This window comes from Rhopalosiphum padi, chromosome 3 (assembly GCF_020882245.1).
Source record: "Rhopalosiphum padi isolate XX-2018 chromosome 3, ASM2088224v1, whole genome shotgun sequence".
Taxonomy (NCBI): domain Eukaryota; kingdom Metazoa; phylum Arthropoda; class Insecta; order Hemiptera; family Aphididae; genus Rhopalosiphum; species Rhopalosiphum padi.
In genome coordinates, this window is record NC_083599.1 from 57503254 (window position 1) to 57530081 (window position 26828).

Genomic DNA, 26828 nt, shown 5'->3' on the forward strand with positions numbered 1-26828 from the left:
AATTTTATAAGTGCGCGGGAAACACTATTTCTAGAGTAAATAATAAAAATAATCCTAAACTCAAAAGTTTAACATACATACATAATTATAAGTGTAAAATACATCTAAACATCAAAATTAAAAATTTGCTAAACGTTTTTCATCAGTGGTTTTTTCCTTATATTCCCAAAATAATATACAGAATGCATTCCAAGATTTCCAACTGTACATAAAATATATAGAATGCCAATTGAACATTGTCGATCGACATTCTACAGATAGGTCACCCGTCTATTATTAAAAACTCAAAATACACTCATTAGTTATTAACGATTTAAAATATTTAATAATATTGGTTCTATATTAAATAGCTGTTAATAAAATATATAGGAAAACCGCATCGGCATTTTAATAATAAAAATATGACCCGTTTAATATTGAAGAAATAATAACCTGGAATGTCGGTATGTCGGAATGTTAATGTATATAAAATTAGTTTTCTGTACACATTTGTCATTTTATAGGTTTATGTTAACTAATTGGTTCATTATATTATGGACCTTCTGCCGGACACCGCTAAATATGTCTGATTGATAAAGAAATAATGTTCAGTCCTCTTTAGCAAAACGCTCTGTCATTAAGAGACATTATTTTTACTTATTATATTAACTAATAGCTTGTCGTTAAACAATTTTGAAAATCGTTGATTCGCACACTGAATGCCCTTTTTATTAAAATATTTTCGTCCACCTTAATAATGTGTCAATTGGAGACATTCCTGACTACATATAATAGCCAAGGTTCATTCAGTACGTTTTCAGACTTTCAGACTTTCAGTCTTTTACCGATGAACACGCATATTTATCGATCGAACCGCAGAGATACCTCTAACGATATCGGTGATATTTATTTTTCAGTGTTATATTTTTCTTTAGTTTCGTTTTAATTTAAACAATTTTCAATATTATGTTTAAATGCGAGCAGTGTCCATACGTATTTTCACGTAAGGACAATTTGATTAGACATAGGAAAACACACAACGGCGTGTATTTCTCATGTAGTGTATGTTCTTTGAAGTTTAATGATCAGTCTAACATGAAACGCCACGAGAAAAACGTCCATGGTATGTAATTATTTTTTATTATGACTGTTTATTATTTAAACTACTTGAATGATTTTACATTTACATTTTTATTTTTATTTTTTTTATAATACATTTAAACTAAATATTTATTTTTAAAGGCATTATGTGCAAAAAACCTAAGCACGAAAATAAAAAGATCACTCCGCAAGTCTTTGTACCCGACAAGCCAGTATTAGGTCCATCAAACATCAATACTGTTCAATCCACAAAAGGAAATGAAGAACAGGAAAACAACAAACAAAGTAAAAATTTTTCAATATAAAATAAGGTTTTTCATTTTAAAGATTCTTATTTTTTTATACGTATCAATAGATATGTTTTAATAGGATTTTTTTTAAAATTATTATGCGAGAGCAGCTTTATTGACGGTATATAACATTTTTTATTTCAACATATTATACCTATGTTAATATTTATATATTTATATTATAGACAGTACATATTATATTATGTTAATTAGGTTTTTATAAAAAAAAATTTAAAGATTCTTATATAACGATGGCGGCTAACGGTAAACACATTTCCTCCGCCAAGGCAAAATAGCTTGTATGGACGTATAGTTAGATCCCCGAGACTTATTCCGTAAGAAAATCGCAAAATCGTGTGTCAAAAAAAAAACATTATAATATATTTGAATATTTATAAATTTTTTTTTATTCAGAACTAGCAAATTCATTGAAAACTCTTATGGTCGGAACAACCAAATTTAATTTAAAATTAGAAGTGGCTTATAATATACCACGGGTAGAAGATTCAGAAAAGAACCGAGCGTTCAAAACCTATAGGTAGTAGAAATGTTTTCGGAATCGGATATGGAATCGTTGAAGCCCCTCTTCTTGTATGCTCCATACATGAAACTATCTAGTGAAGAAGAAACATATTATACTAGTAGAGGAAGTTGCAGGTTTACGCTTGAAAAAGGAAATGGGTTATTGTTAGGCGAATATAAATGTACACCGCGATGTCCGCGTTTTCGTGTATTACTAATATACCGTTAATATTGATGAAAAACGGCCACTATCAATATAAATCTTGTTTCATACAGTTAGGAATAGTTAGAATTCATGAGACATGATTAGGTTTAGGTAAATTCTTTAATAGAAAAAGTTGTAAATGGAGATGTGTGAATTAAAACTGACAAAAATTAGTCGTCCGGGTACCTATGAGTAAATATTGGGATTTCAATAAAAGACGAACGGCCCACATGTATAAATATGTTATGTTGGACCGAGAATGGTCAATGGTTTTTCTATACATTCTTGTGTTGGCGCCTCGGCGGGTGAGATGTCTGCCATTTAGAGTCATTAAGTATATCATTTGTATCAGCAGAAATGATTGTTATGGTTAATGGATTTTCTATACATTTTTGTGTTAATGGATGTGATGATGTCTGCCATATACGGGTTTTCTATACGTTTTTTTTGCGATTTCGACTGTGAGCATGCTCATTCTATATATTTGTGAAAATAATTGTATCCCTAAGTGGTCAAGAGTATAACCGTTTATGCCTTTAATGGGTTAGGATTGGGACGGGAACAATGTCTATCACACCAGGTTCGACGCACAATATTTTTGCACATATCTAATGTTGTGTTAGCTGTTTTTAGTCGAGTATATAATATCAAGGTATTTGAAAAATATGATTATTATTACAGGCGGCAAATGGCGATAATATAAACACAACATTTGAAATAATATGTAATAGCCAATAGGTTTTAGGTAGGTATAATAAGTGTATAACTGATAATAATAATATAGGTTCAGTGGTGGCGGCGCGGACTCCTTTTTATCCTATTGAAATAAACTAGATGCTATTTTTATTTATTTTGTTAAATCAGAATAATTTCAGTGTACCAAAAGTTAAAAACAGTTATTGAAATGAATACCGGCTTTGAAACCTTATCTAAGTAAAATAAATTATATTATACTTAATGGAGAATGATAATCGATAAATAATTGAAGACTAGAAAATAAATGATCTTATTTATTTTAAATACGCTTGACTTACATCGACCGACGTAAAATAGTTTTTCGAAATAAAAAGAATTTATTATCTTCATTCTTCATATCGAGAAATGTTTAAAATGTTTAAATTTCATTAAAAAAAAAAAACTAGTTCAAAACAATGGTTTTTAAGGGGTTATGTTTAAATTATTAGAATACAATAATATGTTAAATATATTATTCATAAAATCATAATTAACCTAAATAATGCAACTTTTACTGCAATCAATTTTACTAACTTTTTACTATTAGGTAGGTACAACATACGTGCATTAGTTAAATACTACATTTTCTCAATATGTATAAATCCAAGTATTCAAAATATATTTATACCTGAGCATGAAACAGACAATTTTTTTTATAAAAAAATATTTCCAGCGGGTACCATTGTTGGATGATTTCCCTCGTCATGTGCTTCGTGTGTTGTTATTTCATTACCTATGTATATTGTATAACGTGTTACGTCAGTCATCTCTTTTACTTATTGTGCTATCTAATACAGATTGTAAATTGTTCAAATAAATAAAAAAAAAGCTTGCTAAGTCAGAGATCGGCATGTTAACTTTCTTGATTTTCAATTTTTAGAAATTTATTAATTGTATGCAATATGTATGTATAATGCAGTGAAGATTTTCAGAACTTTATTTTTTATAGATAATTCACTACAGATCACCAAAAAAATTAAAACACATTTCATTGGATGTTTTTTTTTTATGATTTTCAGCTTTATAGCTTTGTAGTGAGTTAACGATTGAAGATTAAGTTTTGAAAATCTTCACTGCACTTCTCCTAGCCAATGTGAATTTAACAAGACCCCAAATAACAAAATCCGTTCTTCAGTTTTGGTAATCTACCATGCTAAATGAAAATCTAGCAAAATATAACAATTTTTTTTAAGTGTGAAAAATTAAATAATTTTATATGAACATTGTTAGTCTCACATTTTGTATCTACTTGGTAATCCCTTTTTAATGAGCTATCAACCAACATTTTAGCTATAATAATTTTGGAGAAAAGTTAAAAAATATAAATTTTGGGACTGTTCATGCCGACGTTTTTGTGGATTCAAATTGTTATACCGCTTGGGTATGATATTGGACCTCTCTTATTAATATTTTATGTTAAAGCTAGCTTAATTATCTACCTACTCATTACAATTGAGTTACATTTTTATCATTTTCCTATTTAACTCAAATTCTTGAAGTTTTAAAAATTCAGACTTTTTTCATTTTAATTACCATGATTACTTGATTAAATCAAGAAGAAAAAAAAAATGAATACTTCAATTTGCGTTTATATTCTTTTTTATTCAAGAATTCTGATTAATAAAAATGGTATGTATAATAATTATCATTTTGATGGAAAAAAATATGCTCGTGAAATGGAAAAAAAGGGAATAATAACAACCAAATCATTCTGAGATACTTATATTAAATTAACGAAATATAATTCTTTATGACTAGAAATATAGTCCATGTTCTATAAATAATACAACTCCTTATAACTTGCACCAGCTCAGTATATTAATCTATATTTATTTTATTATAATAGACTATTGTATGCATTATACAAAAATGCATACTGTAGATGCCAAGTGTTATCAATAATTAGATGTCGATAAACAATTAATTCTGAACTGACGCAAGCAACATTACTTGAATAATGCATCAACAATATAGTAGTAATAAATTATTGTTAATTAATATTCTTAATAATACATACATTTATTATATAAAAAAAAAGTCACATTAAAAATGTATAAATTGGACATAATATTATTTTATTATAATAAGTGTTTGGGAAGGGGGATAAGTTTGACAAGTCATTCATGGTACTTAAAAATACATAATAATAATAATAAAAAAAATTAATAGCTGGAGGGAGAAAAAAATTTAAAAAATGGAACAAATTAATATTTGTAATATTTGTGTTAACCAATATATTAATTTTTAGAACAGTAGTTGCACATTGATTATTGTATGAATTTATCATCTTACCTTGTAGCCATTAATATAAATGTGCGTAATTTTGTTTTTAATAACTATTTATGCATACAAATTAAACTCACAAAAAATATATAAAATATAATTACAATATTGCAAAAGATAGAATATTATTTTTAGATTATTAATTAATTTTGTCTATGTATAAAAACTGCAAACATAATAACATCTTACACACTTTAAGTATGTGATTAAAATGAAACTTAAAAAAAAAACTTTAAAGGAATTTATTTTATAATTTTTTTTTTTCAAAAAGTTTAACACTGATATTGGAAAAAATTGGTTAATGAAAATATTGTTTAATAAGATACAATAATTATATTAATTAAATATGGGAGAAAATATGCAGAAGTGAAATATTTGTTCAATAATTTATAACATTTATACTTAATCTAAAAGACAGATGTATAAGAGATTTAAAAATTAAAACAATATATAAAATGCAGTATCAATTCCTAAAAATAGTTCCAATGAAGACTAGCAGGTAAATTAAAATAAAACTTAACTTAATAATGAAGATATCATAACATAAAACTATAGAAAGGCCTATAACATAAAAAATTAATATTTTATTTTCTATTAATTACAGATTTCAATAATAATAAATAATTTAAAGGAAGAATTAAACCTAGTTGAAGATAATACATATAAATTATACATAAGTATTTTTTATACAACATAAGAAATGTAAATAAAATAATCAGCGCAATAAACAAGAATGAATAGGTTACACTATTAAATAGTGGAAAATAACAGTAAAATCTAATATGAAGTGGGATATAGTACAAAAATATTCAAATTTTAGTTAAAGATATTTAGGAAAATTACAAACTATATATCATTAAAATCTATCAAAAAATATTGACTGATATATTAAAGAAGTGACTAGAAAGTTTAAGCTAAAAAAAAAAAAAGGCAAGGAAGGAAATTATAGCCATAAAGATAATTTTATGATAATTAAATAAAATAAATACAACTTAATATTAACTTCTGCATTTAACAAGTATTGGGGTTGTAACTGTAAAACTAATTGTTAGAAATAGCGTATTTTATCAAAATTAAAATTAATAAACAAAAATAAACATTGGCTAAATCATTGGTAAAAGTAAAGTATAAAAAAAAAAAAAATGGATAAATTAATTACATTTATAATTATTGATTAACAATTAAATATATTTAAGGAGAATGAACTATTTGTCTTTGCAACTAAATATAGCTAATTTTATAAGCACCATAGACAAATTGGTTGTATAAAAACATTCAAATTCACACTAACTTAGCTCACTATAAACTTATCTAGTAAATTGTATATTATTGAGAAAAAAATTAGTTAACCAAAGTTAATTTTCTTTTTGTATAATATTATTTAATGTATTTAATTGGCTTGAATAATAGTTGTCAAACTTGGCCAGTTTAGATACGTCAAACTACAATATATTATAATGCAGTTTCCTTTTTAAAATTATTATTCATTTATAGCAAACATGTATTTTACTTAATAATACATTATTCTAGATATAAAAACAACACAAATAACTTTTATCTTTGGCTAGGATTATTTTAGTTGTGATTTACACATTATTCATGGACAAAATTATTTTTATTTATTGTTATAAACATTAAAATGTTTGATGTTTTCTTGTCCATTACTTATAATGGTCATGCACATTTCATACCATGACAAATGCGTCTTTGCCACAAAATAAAAATGGATACTGGTCAATCATTGTCTGCACAGTGTCTTCTAAATGGGGCCGTAATTGTTCAAAGCGTCCCATATCATTGAATTCAATAGGCAATAGAGTAGGCCACCAACATATAGCTATATTTTTTGAGTCCATGCTGTTAGCTTTACAATTTTCAGCAACCCTAATAAAAATAAATGTTAATTATAATACCTAGTCAAAAAACGTAAAACAATGATGATCATTACCTTACAAAATGACGAAAAATAAATTTCAGAATTTCGAAGTTTACGTCTGGTAATTTTTTCAAAAGGTTCCGAAGTGCCATTAAACGGCAACTCCTATCAGCTTTAACTGAAACAAAAAAATCTAGGTAATGTTTTAAGCATAGTAACTAATACTTCATTTTATTTTATACCTATGCTATACTTAGGAGTGAACTGGTTTAATTGACTTAGTCTAACTGTTCAATAGAAAAACCATTTTTTTGTTTCAAAGTTCAAGCATTTTAATGAATTTTATAATTGTCAATTTTAAATGATTTAAAATAGAAAAAATACTTATCATATGACTTAACTTCTGATTATAAATATTCAATATAAATAATTAGTCAAAGGTTAATACCTATAGAACAGTAGGACAGATGTCACTTATCATTTCATTCCTAGTTACAGTAAAATAATGAATATCAGAAAAAAATTGAGTCACAGTTACAGTCACAGTAACTTCCAATGTTATGAAATAAAAAAATTTTTAAGCTGCAAATAATATATTAATCAATTAAGGCTCGAATGTTTTAATTTTATGTTATCTATTATTATAATATTCAATACTTAAGTATAAGTTTTATAATATGTTATTCATATTTTCACTGTAACATATATAATAATATGAAAATGCTTACCTGATAAATCTTCTAACTCATCCATTAAGTCTTCAGTAAATAATGGTGGTAATTTTTTTGAGAAAAAATCTTTTAGTGCAGTTGCAACAGCATTAACTGGTATATCAAGATTTGTAACATTTATGTCATTGTCTAAAAAAAATAACAGCTCAAATTAAAAATCAATTGGAAAAATGAAATCTTAAGCAACATAGTTTCATGAATTTTTCACTGTTGTTAAACATTTCAAGATTATTCTAAGAAAAATAATAATAAGTAAATGTATAAATATTTTAAATCCAAACCCTTATTTAGAAAAATTAACACAAGGCTATGTATAGCTAAAATAAAACCAACCCTTGCATACGATTGCGAAGCATAGCCAACAACCAAACAGACCGAAAGAAGATTGAGGACGTTCAATAATAAAGTATAGGGAAGAATACATGGGCCTTGTATATGAAAAAATAACAAATAATTTGTGAAAAAGACACTAATTATTGTTCTATATAGTAGACATGGAATTAGTGACAATTTTTGTCAGAAAACAATGACTAAATGGATTTGGACATAAAAATTAAAAAGCTAGAAAGACACTGCTATTTAAGCATTAGTATAGAAATTAAGAAAGGACAGAACTTGCGAAAGACCTAGGGAAAAGTGAATTAATGTAATTGAGGAAGATTGAAAGTATAAGGAAGTAGATAATTGGAAAGAAATGGTGCACAATATAAACAGATGGCTTATGTTGTACAGGCAGCAAAAACTATAGAGAGAAACTTATATAATTATATAGTATATAGTTTTCTTTTTAAAATTGAAATTAAAATACAAAATACAAAGAACTAATTTACAATTTGAAGCACTATAAAAACACTTTCACAAAATGACTGTTAATCTATTAATTTTTGTAGTCTATTTTTTGTTTAAATTATTTTGAAATTTTGAAATTAACTATACTAACCATCTTCAAATCTTTGAAATAGGAGTTCAACATGAGATCGATTTCCTGGTACCCTATAAAGACCTTCGGAATCCAATCCTTCAACTTCAATAAATTTGACACATTTTTCTAATAATAATGGAATGACATTATTTTCAGACTGGACAAAATTTTCTAGTGTTGGTTGATGTGTCATTGGTGAACCACTAGTTTTAACTTTGCTTTTCTTTTTCTTTTCTCTCTCTTCTGCAATTTTTCTGAGTTTCTCTTCTTTTAATCTTCTTTTTTCCAACTTAATCTCTTCTTTAGCTCTTTGTTTCTCTTTTCTTCTTATGGACTTATCATCTTCTTTTCCTTTTAAATTGCCAATTGCCTGGAAATAATGTAATGGTTATTTTAAAAATATGGAATATATGGTATAAAATATATTTCTTTGGTTTAACCAAGTCAGATATTATATTTTTAATTTATGAAATAATAAATGTATGAAAATTCATAAATTCCCCATAATACCATCCAATATAAATTTTGATGAAATATTTTAATTTTTTATATTATATTTTAATACTAATTATATGTTAAAATTCAAACATGTATTCTTTTAAAAATGTCGAAGTTCTAAAATTTTAGAATCAATGGTAAATTATATAAAATTTAAACAAAAACTTTGAAAATGGGATAATTAAACTATTAACATATTATATTGTTCTGAATTAAATTTAATATGTAATACATCAAATTGTCGGCTTGGTGTGAAAACTCTTTAATATCAAATAGTAAAATGTTCAGAAATGCTGTTTAAAGATTTTTTGATGTTATATTTTTATTCTTAACCTTCTCATTGATTCAATAATAACTAAAATCGATTAGTGAATTTTAGATCTTGATATTTAATTCTATAGGATTAGTGATAAAACTCATTCCACTATTAGTGACATTTATATTTTTATTTTTAGAATTTTACTATTAGTGAATTCACAATATTTTCAAATAAGTCCTTAAAAATAGAAAATTAAGATTAGCACCTTTCTTCATAAATTGAAGAAAATATAATTCTACACAATAGTGCGCGATGATCAGAAAAATGAAAAATTTGCTGTTAGAGAGTTTTAGTTCTAGCAACAAGCCGACAAAATATAAAATAAAGTTCATGACTTGTAGTTATCTGAAACAATAAACAGAAATTAAATACTTACTGATGGAGAGTTCAAACATCTTGGTGAAGATACATCCAAGCTAGATTCTTCATCAAAATTATAACTCATGTCATGCATGTGAGAAGCTATAAAAAAAAATACTAAATAAGTATAACAAGATATATAAACATTTAAAAAAAGTATATTACTCACATCTAGTAGAATACATTGTTTCACTTTCAGTTATGTTATGACAATCTTTATTACTAAGAGCACCAGATGGTATAACTGGGGGTTGTGGAGCAACCATTTGTTTACGTTTATATCGTAAAGATCTTTTTTCCATTAATCTAACAGAGGGATGAACCCAAACATTAGGTTTTTCATCAGAATTATCAGTTGATGAATCTGAATTGGGTTGGTGGTGGGGTGTTGTTATGTTATTGGCTAAAAAAAAATTGTAATGCAATTAAAATGATCAACATTACTACAATATATAATACATATTTAAAAAAAAAAAACTAACTCGTACCATTTTTAATTTCATTATTAGCATCTTCTGAGTAAAAAGTACCTAGCTGTCCTGACAGAGAGTTAAAATTCATACTACATCCATTAGAAGATATATTAAATGATGGAACTTTGGGAGTGGCAACAGGAATGGCAGTTCTTTTTTTCTTGGAACGTTTCTGAGTAGCTGATCTACGAGATAATTTTGAAAATGTGTCATTGGATGAATTATATAATGGTTCACGCCTTTCTATTGAACTCCAATCACTATCAGAGTCTGAGTAATCTATATAAATATCAAAGTTAATGTAAACAATTGAATTATAATTTAATGAAAATAAATAACATACTTGGCCTTCCTTTTTCTCTACGGTGCCTTAACTTATGTTTACTTGATGCAGCAAGGTTATCTTGAACCAATGTATATGAATAGTCTCCATCAAACGGATAATGTCCTGGCATTGCATCTTTTACCTACAAAATAGTTAAATATCGTAAGAATACACATTTAAAAATAATCTTGTTTTAATACAAACCTGAGCATATTCAGAACCCAAATCTACATTTTCTGGTGTTGCTAAGGGTGCACAGTTATAAGATGAACTACCACTATTATATGGTCGATTGTATTGCTCTTTTCCACTTATAAGATTCATTCGTGAGATAGCATCTGTGACTAGTGTATAATCTTTCATATTTAATTTACCAGGTTGCTGTGAAATAATATTGGATATAAAATATAATTTGATTATTAACTAATGTAGATTTAACAGAGCAGTGGTTTTTAAACTTTTAAAATAGGATTGACCTCCCCCTCCCCTCACTGTATACGTGTCATATAATTATTAGTAAACGTGAAGTTCAATCAAACAGCTCAAAATGTATAGTAAACAGTAATATTTGATATAGATGATTATTTTATATACTACAAATTTAATGTATGTTATCAGAAAAAATATACCACTGTTGCTAACAATACATTAAATCAAAAATACAATACTCTTTAATTTTTTTTACCTTCATAGTATGATTGCTATTTTTGATCCGAGACTTGGACATATGGCGTCCAGTAGTGAAAGCATGTTTAGAATAATTATTTATCCATAGACTTTCGTTATTTGGAGCACATTGCATAAATACAGAATCATCAACCCATCCTGAAAATGTAGAAATACAATAAAAATTTGTTAAACTAAATAATATAAATAAAAGAACTATGTCTTTTTCTACAAAATTTTTAGTATCTTCTATACAACACTACCTGAGTCATGTGTTGCTAATGACTCTCTCGATCCACTAACATCTGCTGCATTTTAAAAACAAACAAGAATTTGGTTATTTGTTTAAAATTTTAATTCGGGAAAATTATTAAGTTATAGTTTTAATGTAAAATTATGTTTCATAATTTATCAAGCATACTTATCAGACTAATATAAAGTACAAAAAATAAGATGTGTTAGTTATAATAATAATATTTTCAGATCAAGGATGAAAATAATGAATCTAAAAGGGTGGACAAGGATCAAACTAATTCTACAGTTATTAATGCTAAATAAAACATAAAATCATATACACAATATTTGTTTTGTATAATTTAGAAACCAATTTACCATTTTTAGTATAATTTCAGCACAAAGAAATAAACATTATAAGAAAATATTATAGGGTTGTCTGTATGTTATGCTTGAATATAATAATTATACTATAGTAGTTCACAAATTTAAAAATAAGTTAAATAAAGTGTAATATGAAATTAAAGATTGTATAGGTACTAAATATACACAATATTTATATCGTTTTTCATTATTTGCTCTAAATTGTTTAAAATGTTGGTTTCTAGTTTTTGTAATCACAGTTTGTATGTACAAATGAATTTTAACATATGCGGGGTCAAAAGCATGCTATCAAAGGATAATAAAAACATAAATATAAATTTAAAGAAAACTAAATGTATGACTACATAACATGCAACATGTACATTTTATGAGAGAAATGATAAAAAAGCTGATTAATAAATTTTTAAGAAGTTAAAATGTGTATGAGCATTGAGCAATCATTTTATTTCTAAATAATGATTTGTTAATTATAAATGGGAAACCACATTGAAAATTTTGAAGAAATTTATTTGTGTTACATGTGATTTCATCAAGACTGGAGTTTGAAGCAATCATCTGTGAATTGTTGTTGATACCAAGTCCGGCGTGGTCCGGTGGTGCGGGTTCAGGTGGTGTTGTAGGTCGAGGAAACACCTGAAAGCCTGTAATACCACCACCTAAGCGTAAATGTATAGACTATCAGTATTAAAACAGCCCTGTATTTATTTAATAGTAAACTTATTAATCATGGTAATTAGCTGAGCGGTAAAAATATATTTTTAATGTTTATAGATCTTACATGCCTTGAACAATTTTAAGTGTAATATATTTCGATTAATTTTTTTTATATATTTTAGTTAATTAAACATCTTGAATATTTATAAAATAATCTTTAATATTAGACAAACCTTAAACCATCATTTTAATAGCTTAGAGCTTTTACTACAAGCAATTTTTATTAAGTGTTATATTATTATATAATCAGTTGAAAATCAAATATCCATATGAATTCAAATTTAAACACATTTTTTTTTTAAAGACATAACTATATTAATTATTATTGTAGATAGATTGTTATCTATTGTTTGGCGAAACACACATTTTTTATATTAATCTAAAATATTTAAGCATAAAAATTAAACACAAATGCATTTTACTTCTGTACCTCATTTACATTGTCACCACAGTATAATTAAGTTAAAATTAATTTGTACTCAATTCAAAGTATTTCTGTTTTGAACACATTATCTAAACAAAGAGTATACATACTTAATTTAAGATTCCCAAATATTAGGGTTTTACCATGACAAAATAGTTGTAACTAATATTATAAAAACTAAATGGCATTGATGATTATGACGTTTTAATTTTAAATAAATTTATTTCCTATCACCAGTATTACTGGTAGTATTGGACAACAATATCAATATCCAAAAATTAATCATATAAAATATCGCTAATAAATAGCATAATAAAATAATATAAACACAGTAATAGATTATCTCAAGGATTACTCAATCAATTGTTATTTCTGAATTCATAAATTCATAATTCAAATTAAACTCAAATTCCGAAACATTGATGGAAAAAACTGCTTGAAGAAGAAATATTTTGAATATACATTACATACTTTTAAGTTAATATATAATAATTAATATACACTCATGATATAATATAATATGTTCTATACTTTTAATGTACTTAAATTACATACAATGTAACTTATTGTTGTGGCAAACCTACGATAGAAGAAAAATGATTCTGATAATTAAAAATATATCATTGGCCAACAGTAATTATTGGTATATGAGTAGTCGTGTATCCAAAATGGAGTACTATAATAAGAATACAATAATTAGGTATATAATTTGATTACTAGATATTATTATATTAATTAATATTGATGAAAATGTACAATTAATATTGGTGAAAAACCATGTTTATTTCTGTCTTACTCCAAAAATTAAATTATTGAAAGATAGATACTGTTCAATCATATAGTAATGAACACAACAATATTTAGCTAAAACTGATGAAGGTTTATAAATACATTCCATTAAAAATAGTATCTATAGTAAATAGATAATGTGTCATATTTTTCATTTAATTTATGACATAGCAATGGCATTTTATTATTAAAAACTACAAAACTAAATATAGTAAAAAATTATAAATCATAGTTATATTACCTTGTTGTTTATCTAAATTATTATTGGTGACATGAAGCATATTATCTACTGGTGAAAATGTATCACTATCATCACTTGGACTCATAAGATTTTCACGTGAATGTGTTAAAGAATAACTGTCGTCATCTTGAGTTATTCCACAGGGTAATCGTCCATATACATTATTACTACTTCTAAAATATCATGAATCAAATTCATAAAATGCAATTATTTTTTTTAACTAATTAGATAGAATAAATTCCTACCCATCATGTGAAGAGAGATTCATTTTGGAATATTCTATTTTAGATAAAGGATTTTTTCTGTAATTTGTTGGTTCTTCCATGTGGAAGGCTTGTTCGATTTCGGATTTCTTTTCCCAAACGTCTTTGAAAAAAGGAGTATAAAATGAACCTTCAAAAAAAAATATAAAAATTAGGTATTTGTGATATGTCTGATTATCATGAAAAGAATAATATACTTTTATGCATTGAAGAATTTATTAATGTAACAAATTGTGCTTTTAATCGGTCAGCAATTGAACTACCATCATTAAGTAACTGCTGGCTAATGTCATTATGAAATGAATTAGTTCCTACTGGTTCAGTAACAGCCATTATTTGAATTGGCAAGTTTGGAGTATTGGTGGAGAATGAACTACAGGAAAACCCGCTAGAGAAAAATGAATTATAATTTAAGTTAATAAGTGGTCAATGTCATTTTAAAATCTAATATTATTTAATATTACTTCAGTGTAGCTAGTGATGCTTTTCGTTTAGCATAATATGATAAAATAAATCCATGTACTAATTCCTCGCGGAAAGCATTTGCACCGTGGTAGGAGGACATGATCACTTCTACTTTACGTTTTGAAGATCCAAGAAATGTTTCTAAAATTATACTTCTATCTCCACTCAAATAACAACATTGATGACTCAACAATGGTGCTAATATACTTTCGACAGAATATGGATCATCACAAAACATACACATAATAATGCTAAGTTAAAGAAAACAAAAAAAAACAAAACCATTAATATTTATTACTATAATATAAAAAATGTTTGTGGAATATACCGTATGTCTGGATCTGATGGGTCCATAATCGATTGATATTCATTTAAAAATCCAATTCGATGAGTTATACTCTCAACAAGCAGCTTCATTGCATTAGAAATTAAATCTGCATCAAACATGGATGAATCTCCATCTTCCACAGGCATGTCAATAAATGGACATTGTAAGCTAAAATTATAAAATCAAGGTTATTTAATTCATCAGTTTTCTAGCTTAAAAATCCAAATTACTTTATTTGAACCTATTAAATAAACTTTTTAAACTAATAAGTTTGAAAAAAAAAATAATAATAATTTTTAATTGTACAAACATAATTTCTCGAATCACATGTTGAGATAATTTTTAAAATTATATTTTAATTTCAATTTTATTATTTATAATCTTCAGAAAACCCTGAATTGGTGTATATAATATATTAAAATGTATAAAACTTTTTAGAAACTTAATACCTTTTTTTTTTAACATAATACTTCCCATTTGAAAAGATTATGAACCAATTTTTTTTTTTTTTTTTGTGAAATTATTCAATTTTAATTAACACGGGCATATCTGCTTTAATAGCAGTGAAAGGGTGAGATAAAAAATATGATAATTAAATTTAAATAACAAAATAATATGTTACAATTAATAAACAAATTTATTCTAAAAAAATTCAAAAAGCTAACAATATAATTTATAAGATAAAATTTACCTGTCGGCTAAACTTTGGCCTTCTTTTTGCAATGTCAAATCTTTCTGTCCAATACCAGATTCACTTATGTATAGTAAAATTATAGGCAAGCCTTGAAATGGCAATTTATCATCCTTTTCTAAATTGGATAATAATGTCTTTTCAAGACTATCTCGAATATACTCAAATGATTCGGAATTTGAATAAACACAAACACAGCCTACAATTTAATGGTAATATTTAAATAACAAATTTTCTAAATTACATATTATTCATAATATTTACCATTGGGTTTAAAATCTGGTGTTTGGAATGAGTTCTGTGACAAATTTACATCCCCATTAATGACTCGATATTTCAGTTTATATATTTGGTTGTCTAATTCATATTCTTTATTATCACATTGTGCCTAAAAAGTTTATATTTATCATTAATACTGTTTTTAATCATATATACTACACATTCAAAATTATATAGTTACTTTCAACTTGGTAGAGAATTCATCTGCCAAACCATTAGATCCTAATATTACTAAATGTAAATTATTATCAGACTTAATCATCCATTGCTTATTATTACCCGATGTAGGTCTAAAAAAAATGTGTAAAAATTGTATAAAAATTAAACAACTGAGATATTTAATTTAGTTTACTTTTGAACTCGATCACTTAAAAGCTTTTCGATTAATGCATCCATACAATTAGGAAAAGCTGGACAGTGTTCTCTAATTGGACAATGCACGAAACCCAAATGTTGAAAAAGCATTAACTTTCTATCTTGATCTAATCTGTCTAAAGCTTTGTACCTTTAAACAATAAATTATTTTTAATAAATTAATTCAACTATAGAATACACAAATATTTAATTGATTTACCTAGAATCTTCTTTTAAATCATCAGTAATTTCTTTTATATCATCTTGTGTAATAGTTCCCGTGGGGGCTATACTTTTGAAATGGTAAAAGAGATCTGCATGCTCTAATAATAATTCCTGTATTAAAAAAATAAATGAAAATAATTTTTATTTGTTTGTTTTCCCAAATAATTTTAATATTTATCATATACCTGAAAATTATGTTTAGCTTTTTCAATAATACTTTTTTGGTGTTTGTCATAAATATATTGGCAATCATCGTGTGACAATGCTTCAAAGCATTCACGGCCCATAAAAAGTACCCTAACTTCAGACATTGGTTTCCCAGGTGTTACATAACCAGCTTCTTGTAATAGTTGCTTAAATTGTTTTTTCCATCTTAATTATAAAAAATAAAATAATAAGTAATATTAAGAGAATAAAATTAAAAACCATAAATATAATAACAATAGTAATTACATATGATTGGTGGAAAACAAAACCAATAGCAATGACTACTTATACAATTAATGAAAACAAACTATTAAAGGATTTTTTTTTAACTTAACTTAACATAAAATACATACATACAATATATATTTGTTTTTCACTAAATGTGTAACATAATTATTGTTTTATAACTACATTCATTTTATAATTTTTGATACATACTCCTGTCGGTTTTGTTCCAATTGTAAATTATTGGCATGATTTTTAAATACTGATTCAGCTTCTCCAGTTTCTAATACATCACAAGGAATTCTTTTTTCGTCCCTTTCACTTCCTTCTTCTTGCAACTCTAACTCACACTCTGTCCACGGAATATCATCAGGACATGTGTAAAAATAATGATTAAAATCAGGATGTTCTTTGATGTGTTTTTGTACAGTAGGCCAATCACTAAGACAGATAAAAATATATTACTAAATAAATAGGTAAAAATAAAAAAAATTAACCATTGTAATATTATATATTTATTATTATTTTTTTTTTTCTTAAATAAGGTGCAAGATTAATGTTGGTTACACATTTTATGATAAAATATATACACTTACCCATCTTTCAAAGTAGAAATTTCAGGTACCAATTCTTGTAAAATGTCAGGCAACATTTCCATGTAGTTTTGTACTCTCTTAGATACCTGTTCATCTTTTAACATTTTAACATGTCTTCGAAAAAGTCTTTGTGCTTTATCAGATCCAAATATGTCTCTGTACTTAATATACTCATCGCATTTTGAAATTTTTTTTGAAGTTTGACTCCATAATGCACGGTAATCAGTGACCTAAAAAATAAATTAATATTAATACCGTGTACTTATGAACATAACGAAAAATTTAAATATTCTATTTAAAATTATTACATAAAAGAATTAAGAAAGTAGCAAATTAGATAAAATAATATAATACATAAAAACATTTAGATCATAAGATAAAAAACAATATTTTGTATATTTTCATATTATAAAACAATAAAATTATTTGTCTTTATGAAATTATATTTACTTGTGATTGTATCAATGTTTGGTATGCATCAGTGGTATTTTCTAAGACTTCTTTTCTCATACGAACAGATTCCAAATAAGGAACTATTTTTGTACGACCTTTAAATCTGTCAATAAGATGAGCTAAAGCAATAAAAGCAGTATCTACATTGATATTCTGATGAGCTGATGTTTCAACAATTGGTATAGCTCCCTTAAATTCTTTACGGGAAACAAGTTTTTCAACTTCTCGAACATACGCTTCATTGAATTCATCATTTTTTGTAGTTACTAATACTACAGGTTTTTTTGTTTTAATTACATTTATTAAAATATTAGTCACAGCTTCTAATTGTTTTTCTATACTACGACTAGGTACTACACTGACATCAAATACACACAGAAAACCATCAACATTGAATTTACCATCAGGTAACACTTTTTGTTCATACTCTTTTTCAATACCTGAAATAAATTTAAAATAAATAATTAATTATGAGTGCACTGAATGATTCTTTTATCGAACAACACTCATTATTTAAAAAAAATAAATTTTTAAATAATGAGTGTTGTTGTTTGTTTAAAAAAAATAGCCCTGAATAGGTTACATTGAAAACATTAGGTTAATTAGTAATAATAATCAATAACAATTTATACTTAAAGTAAGATACATATTAATATATTATATTTTAAAATATTAACAATTGATAACATACCTAATTGATTTTTACATATATACATTAATTTTTCAGCTGACGTGATTTTAGTGGCTGCACAGCGTTTGGTATATGGTTCCATTTTACCTCCTTAAAAATTAACAAACAATCATATTTTAATAATTTAATAGTCATTTATTTTATTATGGTTACTACATTATTTTTGGTACCAAATAATATTTTTCAATATTGAAAAGAAAAACAAGTTTTATTGACTATTGTGATTATCTATATAATTTTTGGGTAAACTCAATTTTATAATTTTAATTACTAGTTACTAGTTAGCAATGTATTTTATTACTTTAAAACAATTTAAATCTGCAAGACAAAACAAAATAAATAGATTTGCTAACAAAACTTATTGTAAAGAGCAGGAATGTCAAACACACCGCCCCAGCTCATTTTTGTATGAACCGCGACCAATATTAATGGACAAAAAAAATAAAATAAAATATTAATATAGGGTCACAGTTATCTTAGATTTTTAGAAAATTGCATATTTAGTATACATTTTTTTTTGTTAAATTTTTATGTATAGTAAACTATTTAATATATTTGGCCTACTCACCCACTTGATAATTTGAGTTTGACAGCTTAGTAAAGAACATATCTTAAAAAAACAATTCCTTGCTACAGATTGATACTTTTTGTGTACGGTACTTTACATTCAATTTATAAAATATCTGTTTCCTTAGTATAATTTAGATTCCTTACCAACTTGCTTATTTCTAAGATTAAATGGTATACTATAGAAAAGTCACAAAAACTATATAATTCTTATAGTAAATCCCAGATTTTTTATATGAAAATGAATATTGTCAAGAATTGGTTCTTAACCATTCATCCATCACTTTTTTTTTTATGTTTTTGGCTTTTGTTGGGTAACCTACTTATTTAATTTTGTCTAGTAGAATTTAAATCTATCTTGAAATAGTACAAATTATACCCCTACTGTGGTTTCATAATAAGAATCAAGTTTACCTGTAAATTATAGTCAATTTATCCAATAAGTACTCATTTTATTTTTATTTTTTATAAATTGCTAAAAGTTTTTTTTAATTATTCACTAAATAAATAAAAATAAAAGGAATATTAAAAAAAATTTTACTTTGAGAAAATTTAATTATTTCATAAAAAAGTGGTATATATTATTGTCTATTTAAAATTATTTGAAAAATATATATAGCACCATAAGTAACTGAACAAATTATAATAATATATATAAATATATTTTTGTGTATATATATATATATATACACAAAAAGAAGTTGTATGATTGACTTTAACTGAATTGACTATCTTAGTCTTACAACTGATAATGCATACATATATTTAAAACAAAATAACAAAATATTTATTTACCTTTAAATGGTTGAAATGATGAATCATCTATAAATTCAGTCTGTTCTATGACTTGAAAAGTGAAATCAACACCTTCTTCAGATGTTTTTGTAACATCTCCCCAGTATAAGAAATGATCATTATTAACTACGCGTCCACTAAAATCAGACTAAATAGAAACAAAAGTATAAGTTAAGTGTTTAATCCAGTAATAATGCTAATTAGTAACAAAATATTAAATATTACCTGACTTAAAACAGAAATATGATCAACATTAAAGTCATCAGCAAAAAATCTCATAAATCTGTTACACAGACATGATTTTCCAATTCCCACAGCTCCTTTTTCTTTCTCTGTGCCTGAAAGTCCAACAACTGAAACATTGATCCAACGTGATGCATCATTTTTCTTTGCCATTTCCGAGACTTCAGATTTATTTTGGCGCTTTGTCAATGTGGCATAGATTGGCGATTGGAAAGAACATTTTGATTTAAGATTTTCTAAGCGACTATAACAAAAATAACATTTTTATTAGGTTAATCTTATTTAAATTAATAAAAGAATTTAGAAATAGCCAAAAATTCCCTAACACACAAAAATATAATTATGAAAATTATGTAATACTACTAATTAGAATCTATCTAATTAGTGACAAATAATTAAATTTTAATACTAATAAGTAATAAATAATAATAAATAATAATATAGTTTTTTTTTATTGGCATATAGGTATTCACAAAAATCTGAAGTTTTAATTATTAAGTTGAATTAACAATGCATAATATTTATAAATTACACTAAATAATATATTATATGTCATACAAATTATTATTGATAAAAACAATATTATATTATTGCTTATTAACTAAATAAATTTCTATTGATCTTATAACTATAAAAATAACATCCTTTCCTTAATTTTAAATCATAATTAGGTCATAAAATATGTTTACAAATAATCCTAGATATTAATCATATACTTTCATTATTAGGACTAGTAAAGTGTTGATTTATTTAAATTAAATACCTATTTATATTGAAAATTAAATATATATTAAACAAATATAGGAACTATAAAATTTGTATCATCAATGTTAATTAAAATTGATAAAAGCATCAAAAGGAATAAAAACTTTTTTTTAAACACTAATTTAGTATTTTAAATATTAGAGTATTATAATGAAAATATCACATCAAAATGTGGAATTATTTTATAAATATAAATTATTTATTAATGATTATACATATTAAGTAATATTTTTAATTATTAATACTTAGAAAATAATGTAGAACTAATGCTCCTTAAGCATCTTTAAAATGTATTTTGAAACAAAAGTCATGCATAAAAGTATTAAAAAAAAGAATAATAATATTATGTAAATACGTAAATTATACAAAAAAAAATCCTTGGTAAAAACATTTATCCTTAAAGGTCAGGTTTAAACAAATCAACTTTAAAATGTATCTACTAATTATTTAATCTCTAAAACTCTCCACAAAAATTATTTCTAATATTAAAATAACAATTTTTGAAAGTGTATAATAATTACATTTTCTAAGTTTAAGTGGGTGGTTACCCATTAAAAAGTGGTAGCTATTAACTAACTAAAAATTTTTAAATGTTTTTAAAAATGTTTATTATATTGTTGCACTTACCTATATTATATTTAACATATAATAGGTGTATTGCAGTGTTAAACAAAACAATTCTATGATTAACCGATGATATAAGATTATTAGAATTTGATCTATAGCTAAAATTTCATGAATTTCATTAGATTTACCATTATTTAAGGGATAATGTAGAAATAAATCAAATTTCACTACCTAACAATTAAATAGTGAAATGAATCATTGGTATACTATGATTAAAAATTCAATCACTATTCAAGATTTAAGCACCCAACCACCTTTCAGAAATATTAAACCCAGATCTAGCCAATATCATCAAACTCAGGCAATTTCTATCAGTAACACATTTTATATCCCAATCATCTAGTATAACGAGCATCAACAAACCATCACACTATAACAATATATCTATGTTTTGCATTCATTTATCTATGGTTGTATAGTGTACACATTTTTTTTCTATTTGTTTAATTTATTTAAAAACATTTTTTCACCATTATTAACTAATCTATACATTTATTTCTTAATTTCACACTAACACTGTGTAATGTACTGTTACATCAAATGACCACATCAGTGGATTATAATAATAACAATAAAATCAAAGATTAATTTTACTAACTCAATTTTTTTCGCAGTGAAAATATATATATTTTTACATAAATATAAAATACACCATCTTAATGTTTAAGTGTTGAAATATTTAATGAATTTATGTTTGATCAAATTCATACATTTTTAATAATAGATAAAATCTGTGTAATTAGTTAATCATAGAAATTTTTTCTCAACACTTGACAGACAGGTATAGGAGCAGTTTAAACTCATAATATTACATCAAACAAGAAGTGGTGTTGAATACATACTAAGATGGTATTAGTATCACCTATAATTAAAAATTGGTTAGTTAATTGGATAGGACGGTAATTCATTACAACATTTTTGATTTTATATAATAATATATATACATGTACTAAACCCAAAATGATAAGACTTATTATTATTAATGTTAGTCTTTTCTATTTAATATAATATATTTTAATGGTTTTAAGAATTTATAGTAAGATTTTGTTAATTAAATAAATAACACAAAAGTTAACTATGGTTGGCTGATGTCTGAATCTACTTTTTAAACTTATTTAAGTATATATATAATATATAGGTATAATATATTTAATTTAAATATTTTTAGTTCTTTAAATAAGGTTAATTATCTACATGTGATTCATACAATTATTTTAATATCATGATTAAACTAAAAAAACAGTATTTGTATTTTGAATAGGTACTTTTAAAAAGTATTTATATTAACATTCAAATACTTTAAAAGAAAATATGCTTAACAAGATTGTATTACTAAGGGTAGTACCTATTATAAATTAGACTATTAAAAAGAAAACTACAAACTCCTCAACAGTATTATAAGTAAATTTTCCAATCATTACACATAAATCTATTGTCAAAATTAACATAAATCTATTATCAATAGCCATTTTGATAATAAAAATGACAATTGATTGTTTGGGGACGTTTAAGTGTGAAGTTTGACTAATTACAATTAGAATTATGAGAATAATTAATATTGGAAAAGTGTAATGTCTAATATCTACCAATCATTATATGGAAAAGGGGGTGTGTCTTCTTAAATAGACAGTGATTGGTATAGTTAATATTAATACCAGAATTAATACTTATAAAGTTATAACACATATTAATAATTAATCTTGTAGTTAATTTTTCATCGCTGTAAAAAATATTCTTAAAATTTTTCTTAAGATTTTAAAATAAAATTTCACTAGGTAGGTAAAATTCAATGAAATTAAAAAAAAATTAAACAGACAATAAATATTGTAAGCTACCTAACAACTTATTTAAAATATTTATACCATTCTATATATATTTTAAAGAGTGAGCCAAAAAATTATGTTTAATAATTAAGTACTTCTAATATAAAATATATATAAGAATGAAAGAAAAAAGGTTTACTTGAAACCATACTCTATGCTATTTAAATAAAAAATAATAAATTTAATGTTCTTAAATCTTAACAAAAATTACAACATAATCTATTGTTAATATTCAGTCGCAGTTTCACAAAAAATGTTTATCCCCTTATTTACAATTTCTTTCAATAATTATTCTTATCCATTCAAGTACCATTGAAGTCAAATTTAATAAGACAATTAATACAGTGAATTAAATTTTTTACATTTATGTCACACCTATAAATTTATGTAGTTATTAGTTTGACTAGAGCAAAACAAAAATATATTGATTTCTATAATTTAGAAGAATTAGGTACACGTGTTATTCTTTAATAGATGTTTATTTAAAAATACACAGAATTTGTAAATTGAATGTAAAAAATTTGGTAAAAACTTTAAATAAGGTTAGATAATGTAATAATAATAAAAAAAATATAGAGGTAACTCTATTGTATAAGCACTTAGTTAATAATTTTTACATCTATACAAAACAAGGTGTAACGATCTGTTGAAAATAAAAATAGTTGTCACACCACAAAAATAATAGTTAAGATATTAAAAATACGTCATAAGATTATATGATCTTTGAAAATAGATAACAGTGAAAAATTTTTATATTTTACATTTTATGAAAAATATAATCTTACATTTTTTAATAATTTAATTTAAACTTACAATTAGGTATGAAGTATGACTTATATTTTCTGATACAAGTAGTTTTTTTAACAATAGTAACTAAGTATACCCATATTACAGAAATGTATGTTATATATTAAGCATAAACACATAAATGATAAATTTAATGAAGAATAATATATATAATATACCTACACTTTTTGGTTCATACAAGTTTCTCTAGAGTCAATAATCAATATCAAGAAGTGATAATGGCTGTTCATCGCGCGCGTGTGTATGTATGTGTGTGCGTGTGTGTGTGCGTGTGGGTGTGTGTGAGTGACAACTATGATACTAGGTACCTAATACCTACCTACCTGACAATGGAAAAGCGTTTTACCGCGAACAAGTATTTGAGAAACGATAGAAAAAAAAAGGAATACGATCGGTGACGACCGGTAATAACGACATCGACGACGATTGACGTCGTCGTCACCGCCGCGTCACTAATCCACGGCAAGGCGAAAGGGGTTGTTTTCAGATAAAACTCACCTGAAATCAATGATTGATGATGGTGATGGCACGGCAACGAGACCGTGTCGACGTGAATCGCGCGGTTGGCGAGCACATTGGAATCGGATCCAATTGGAAAGTGTGTTATCGATTTGGTGCCGGGCAAAATACGCGAACACGGATCGGCAGCGACGGCGGCGGTGTCAGCGGCGGCGGCAGTTATTGCGAATCTTGCGATTAAGTCGTGTGTCCGCGCGGGCGGTTCGCTTGATGGCTGCGACCTCGGGGCGGTGCGTATCGGTCGGGTGCGGGACTCGTTGTCGGGTCGGTTTGTCACGGAGCCCCGTAAAATATTTTAGCAGACGAGATCGAATCGCGCTCCTCACGGGCATTGGCTATCAAAGCCTTTTTGCACTATTATCATTCCCGTACAGGTAGTGGCGAGTGAGAAAAAAAAATTAAATTTGCAAAGACGAATGATATCAATATTAGCCCGGCGCATGGTTGCCAACCAAAACGCAGCGGCAGCTGTACCACTAAACTTGACTACAGCGGTAGCGAATAAAACGCGGTCACATTCTCTCCGTCGGCGTACTACGGCTCCGAAAATTATTGACTGTCCAGCACCCTGTTATAGGTATCCACTACACCGGTAGTCAGGTCTACTCCGAAAATAGGCATTCACATTATTTAGTGCTTATAAGTTATAATTAATAATTATTACATAATCATAAAAATCTGTTACCTACTCTATAAACTATTGTACAGTAGTAACTAGTAAGTTTTGAATGTCCACGTCATTGTCTCATTGATCAGGTTAGTGGGTTAGTCATATATTAGCTTAGTATAATATAGGAAAGTATATCAATAATATTATCAGTGTAGGTATATCAAGTCAATGGTCCATAGGCGCAACCAGTATGAATTTACTTTTTAGGGTAGGCTGTAACATATATAGCTTTATTATTTTTCTTTATTAATCTAAATAATCTAAAGTAAAAACATTGACAGTACTTTACAAAATAAGTACTAAACAGTAAATAGTAAAAAAGGAATTTTGAAAAAAGGGATTTTTAATGCAAAACCTGCAGTTCTGTTTTGTTTTTTTTTTTTTTTGTAACTCGCGTAAAATAAAAATAACAGATTTAAAATTTTCACAATTTTGTGCTATTAATAAATACTATAAATCTCATTTTTTCAATTTATGTTTTTGCTTTTGAGAAAAAAAATTGAAAATAAAATTCTTATTAAGTAGTTTATACTTCAATTAAAAAATATTAAAAATACAGTCACTTTTTATAAGCGTTTGAAATCATCTAAAATGTTGAAAAAATTCATTAAAACCAAGAACATTTACAAATTATTTTGTATGTATAAATTTTCTCGTTTTACACCTAAGATATTTGAAAATTTAACACACGATTACTCTTACTTATTTATGTTTTTTTCTTGGAATTAAAAAAAAAGATTAGCGCAAGGTGGTATAAAACATGTTTCATGAGTGATTCAAGTTCACATGTCGACATAAGCGCAACTACAGCTCTATTTTTGGGTAGGCTAAATTGATCAGTGACAGAATAGACTGAAGTGTTGTACATATCGATTGATATAATATAAGAATTCTGGAAAACAGATTGAAATTTGTTGTCAAGTCTTCTTGAGATATTCCTTATTTTTGATTTTAATTTTCCAAAAATTGAAACACATTTAATTTTTTAATATAATATTTTTATGATTTTGCGAGGTAATATCAAAATGTGGGAAAGTCGATTGCAAGAAGACGACGACAAATTCAAATCTGTTTTCAGAATTCTTATCGCTTCATTGTATCAATCGGTACGTTGGAAATAGAACACATTTATAATCATATGTTGCACGTGTGTTAGACAAAAAC

At 25.7% G+C, this 26828-nt stretch overlaps 1 protein-coding gene across 6 annotated transcripts; it reads right to left on the minus strand.

Moving 5' to 3' along the window:
- Positions 1 to 4538: 4538 nt before the first annotated feature.
- LOC132924122 (rho GTPase-activating protein 190) lies at positions 4539 to 25378 on the minus strand. 6 transcript variants are annotated; one of them, XM_060988228.1, is made up of 30 exons: positions 24974 to 25378; positions 20436 to 20697; positions 20211 to 20358; positions 18849 to 18938; positions 18155 to 18597; positions 17705 to 17934; positions 17322 to 17549; positions 16862 to 17048; positions 16672 to 16787; positions 16450 to 16602; positions 16279 to 16387; positions 16083 to 16206; positions 15819 to 16017; positions 15128 to 15295; positions 14799 to 15050; positions 14532 to 14722; positions 14317 to 14464; positions 14072 to 14244; positions 12422 to 12544; positions 11549 to 11593; positions 11305 to 11444; positions 10824 to 11000; positions 10638 to 10761; positions 10310 to 10573; positions 9991 to 10224; positions 9838 to 9923; positions 8663 to 9014; positions 7720 to 7851; positions 7064 to 7184; positions 4539 to 6999 (listed from the first exon to the last, which is right to left on the minus strand). In XM_060988228.1, the coding sequence occupies exons 2-30, from the start codon at positions 20604 to 20606 to the stop codon at positions 6801 to 6803; spliced, it is 5127 nt and encodes a 1708-aa protein (XP_060844211.1). In that variant the 5' UTR covers positions 20607 to 20697; positions 24974 to 25378; the 3' UTR covers positions 4539 to 6800. The 6 variants fall into 6 exon arrangements, with proteins under 6 accessions (XP_060844211.1, XP_060844209.1, XP_060844210.1 ...); XM_060988226.1 differs by having other exon boundaries at positions 11549 to 11590; positions 12422 to 12559; XM_060988227.1 differs by having other exon boundaries at positions 7064 to 7169; positions 12422 to 12559.
- Between the last annotated feature and the right edge of the window lie 1450 nt (positions 25379 to 26828).

What these genes read in the sequence shown, in the direction of transcription:
- LOC132924122 (XM_060988225.1), bottom strand. Translation starts at nt 20,606, where the DNA reads ATGGCAAAGAAAAATGATGCATCACGTTGGATCAATGTTTCAGTTGTT. An exon ending in AATTCTCTACCAAGTTGAAA is followed by an intron (nt 16,207 to 16,278) that starts GTAACTATATAA and finishes TAAACTTTTTAG; the next exon opens with GCACAATGTGATAATAAAGA. An exon ending in ATTTCAAAGATTTGAAGATG is followed by an intron (nt 7,852 to 8,662) that starts GTTAGTATAGTT and finishes TATTTTTTTTAG; the next exon opens with ACAATGACATAAATGTTACA.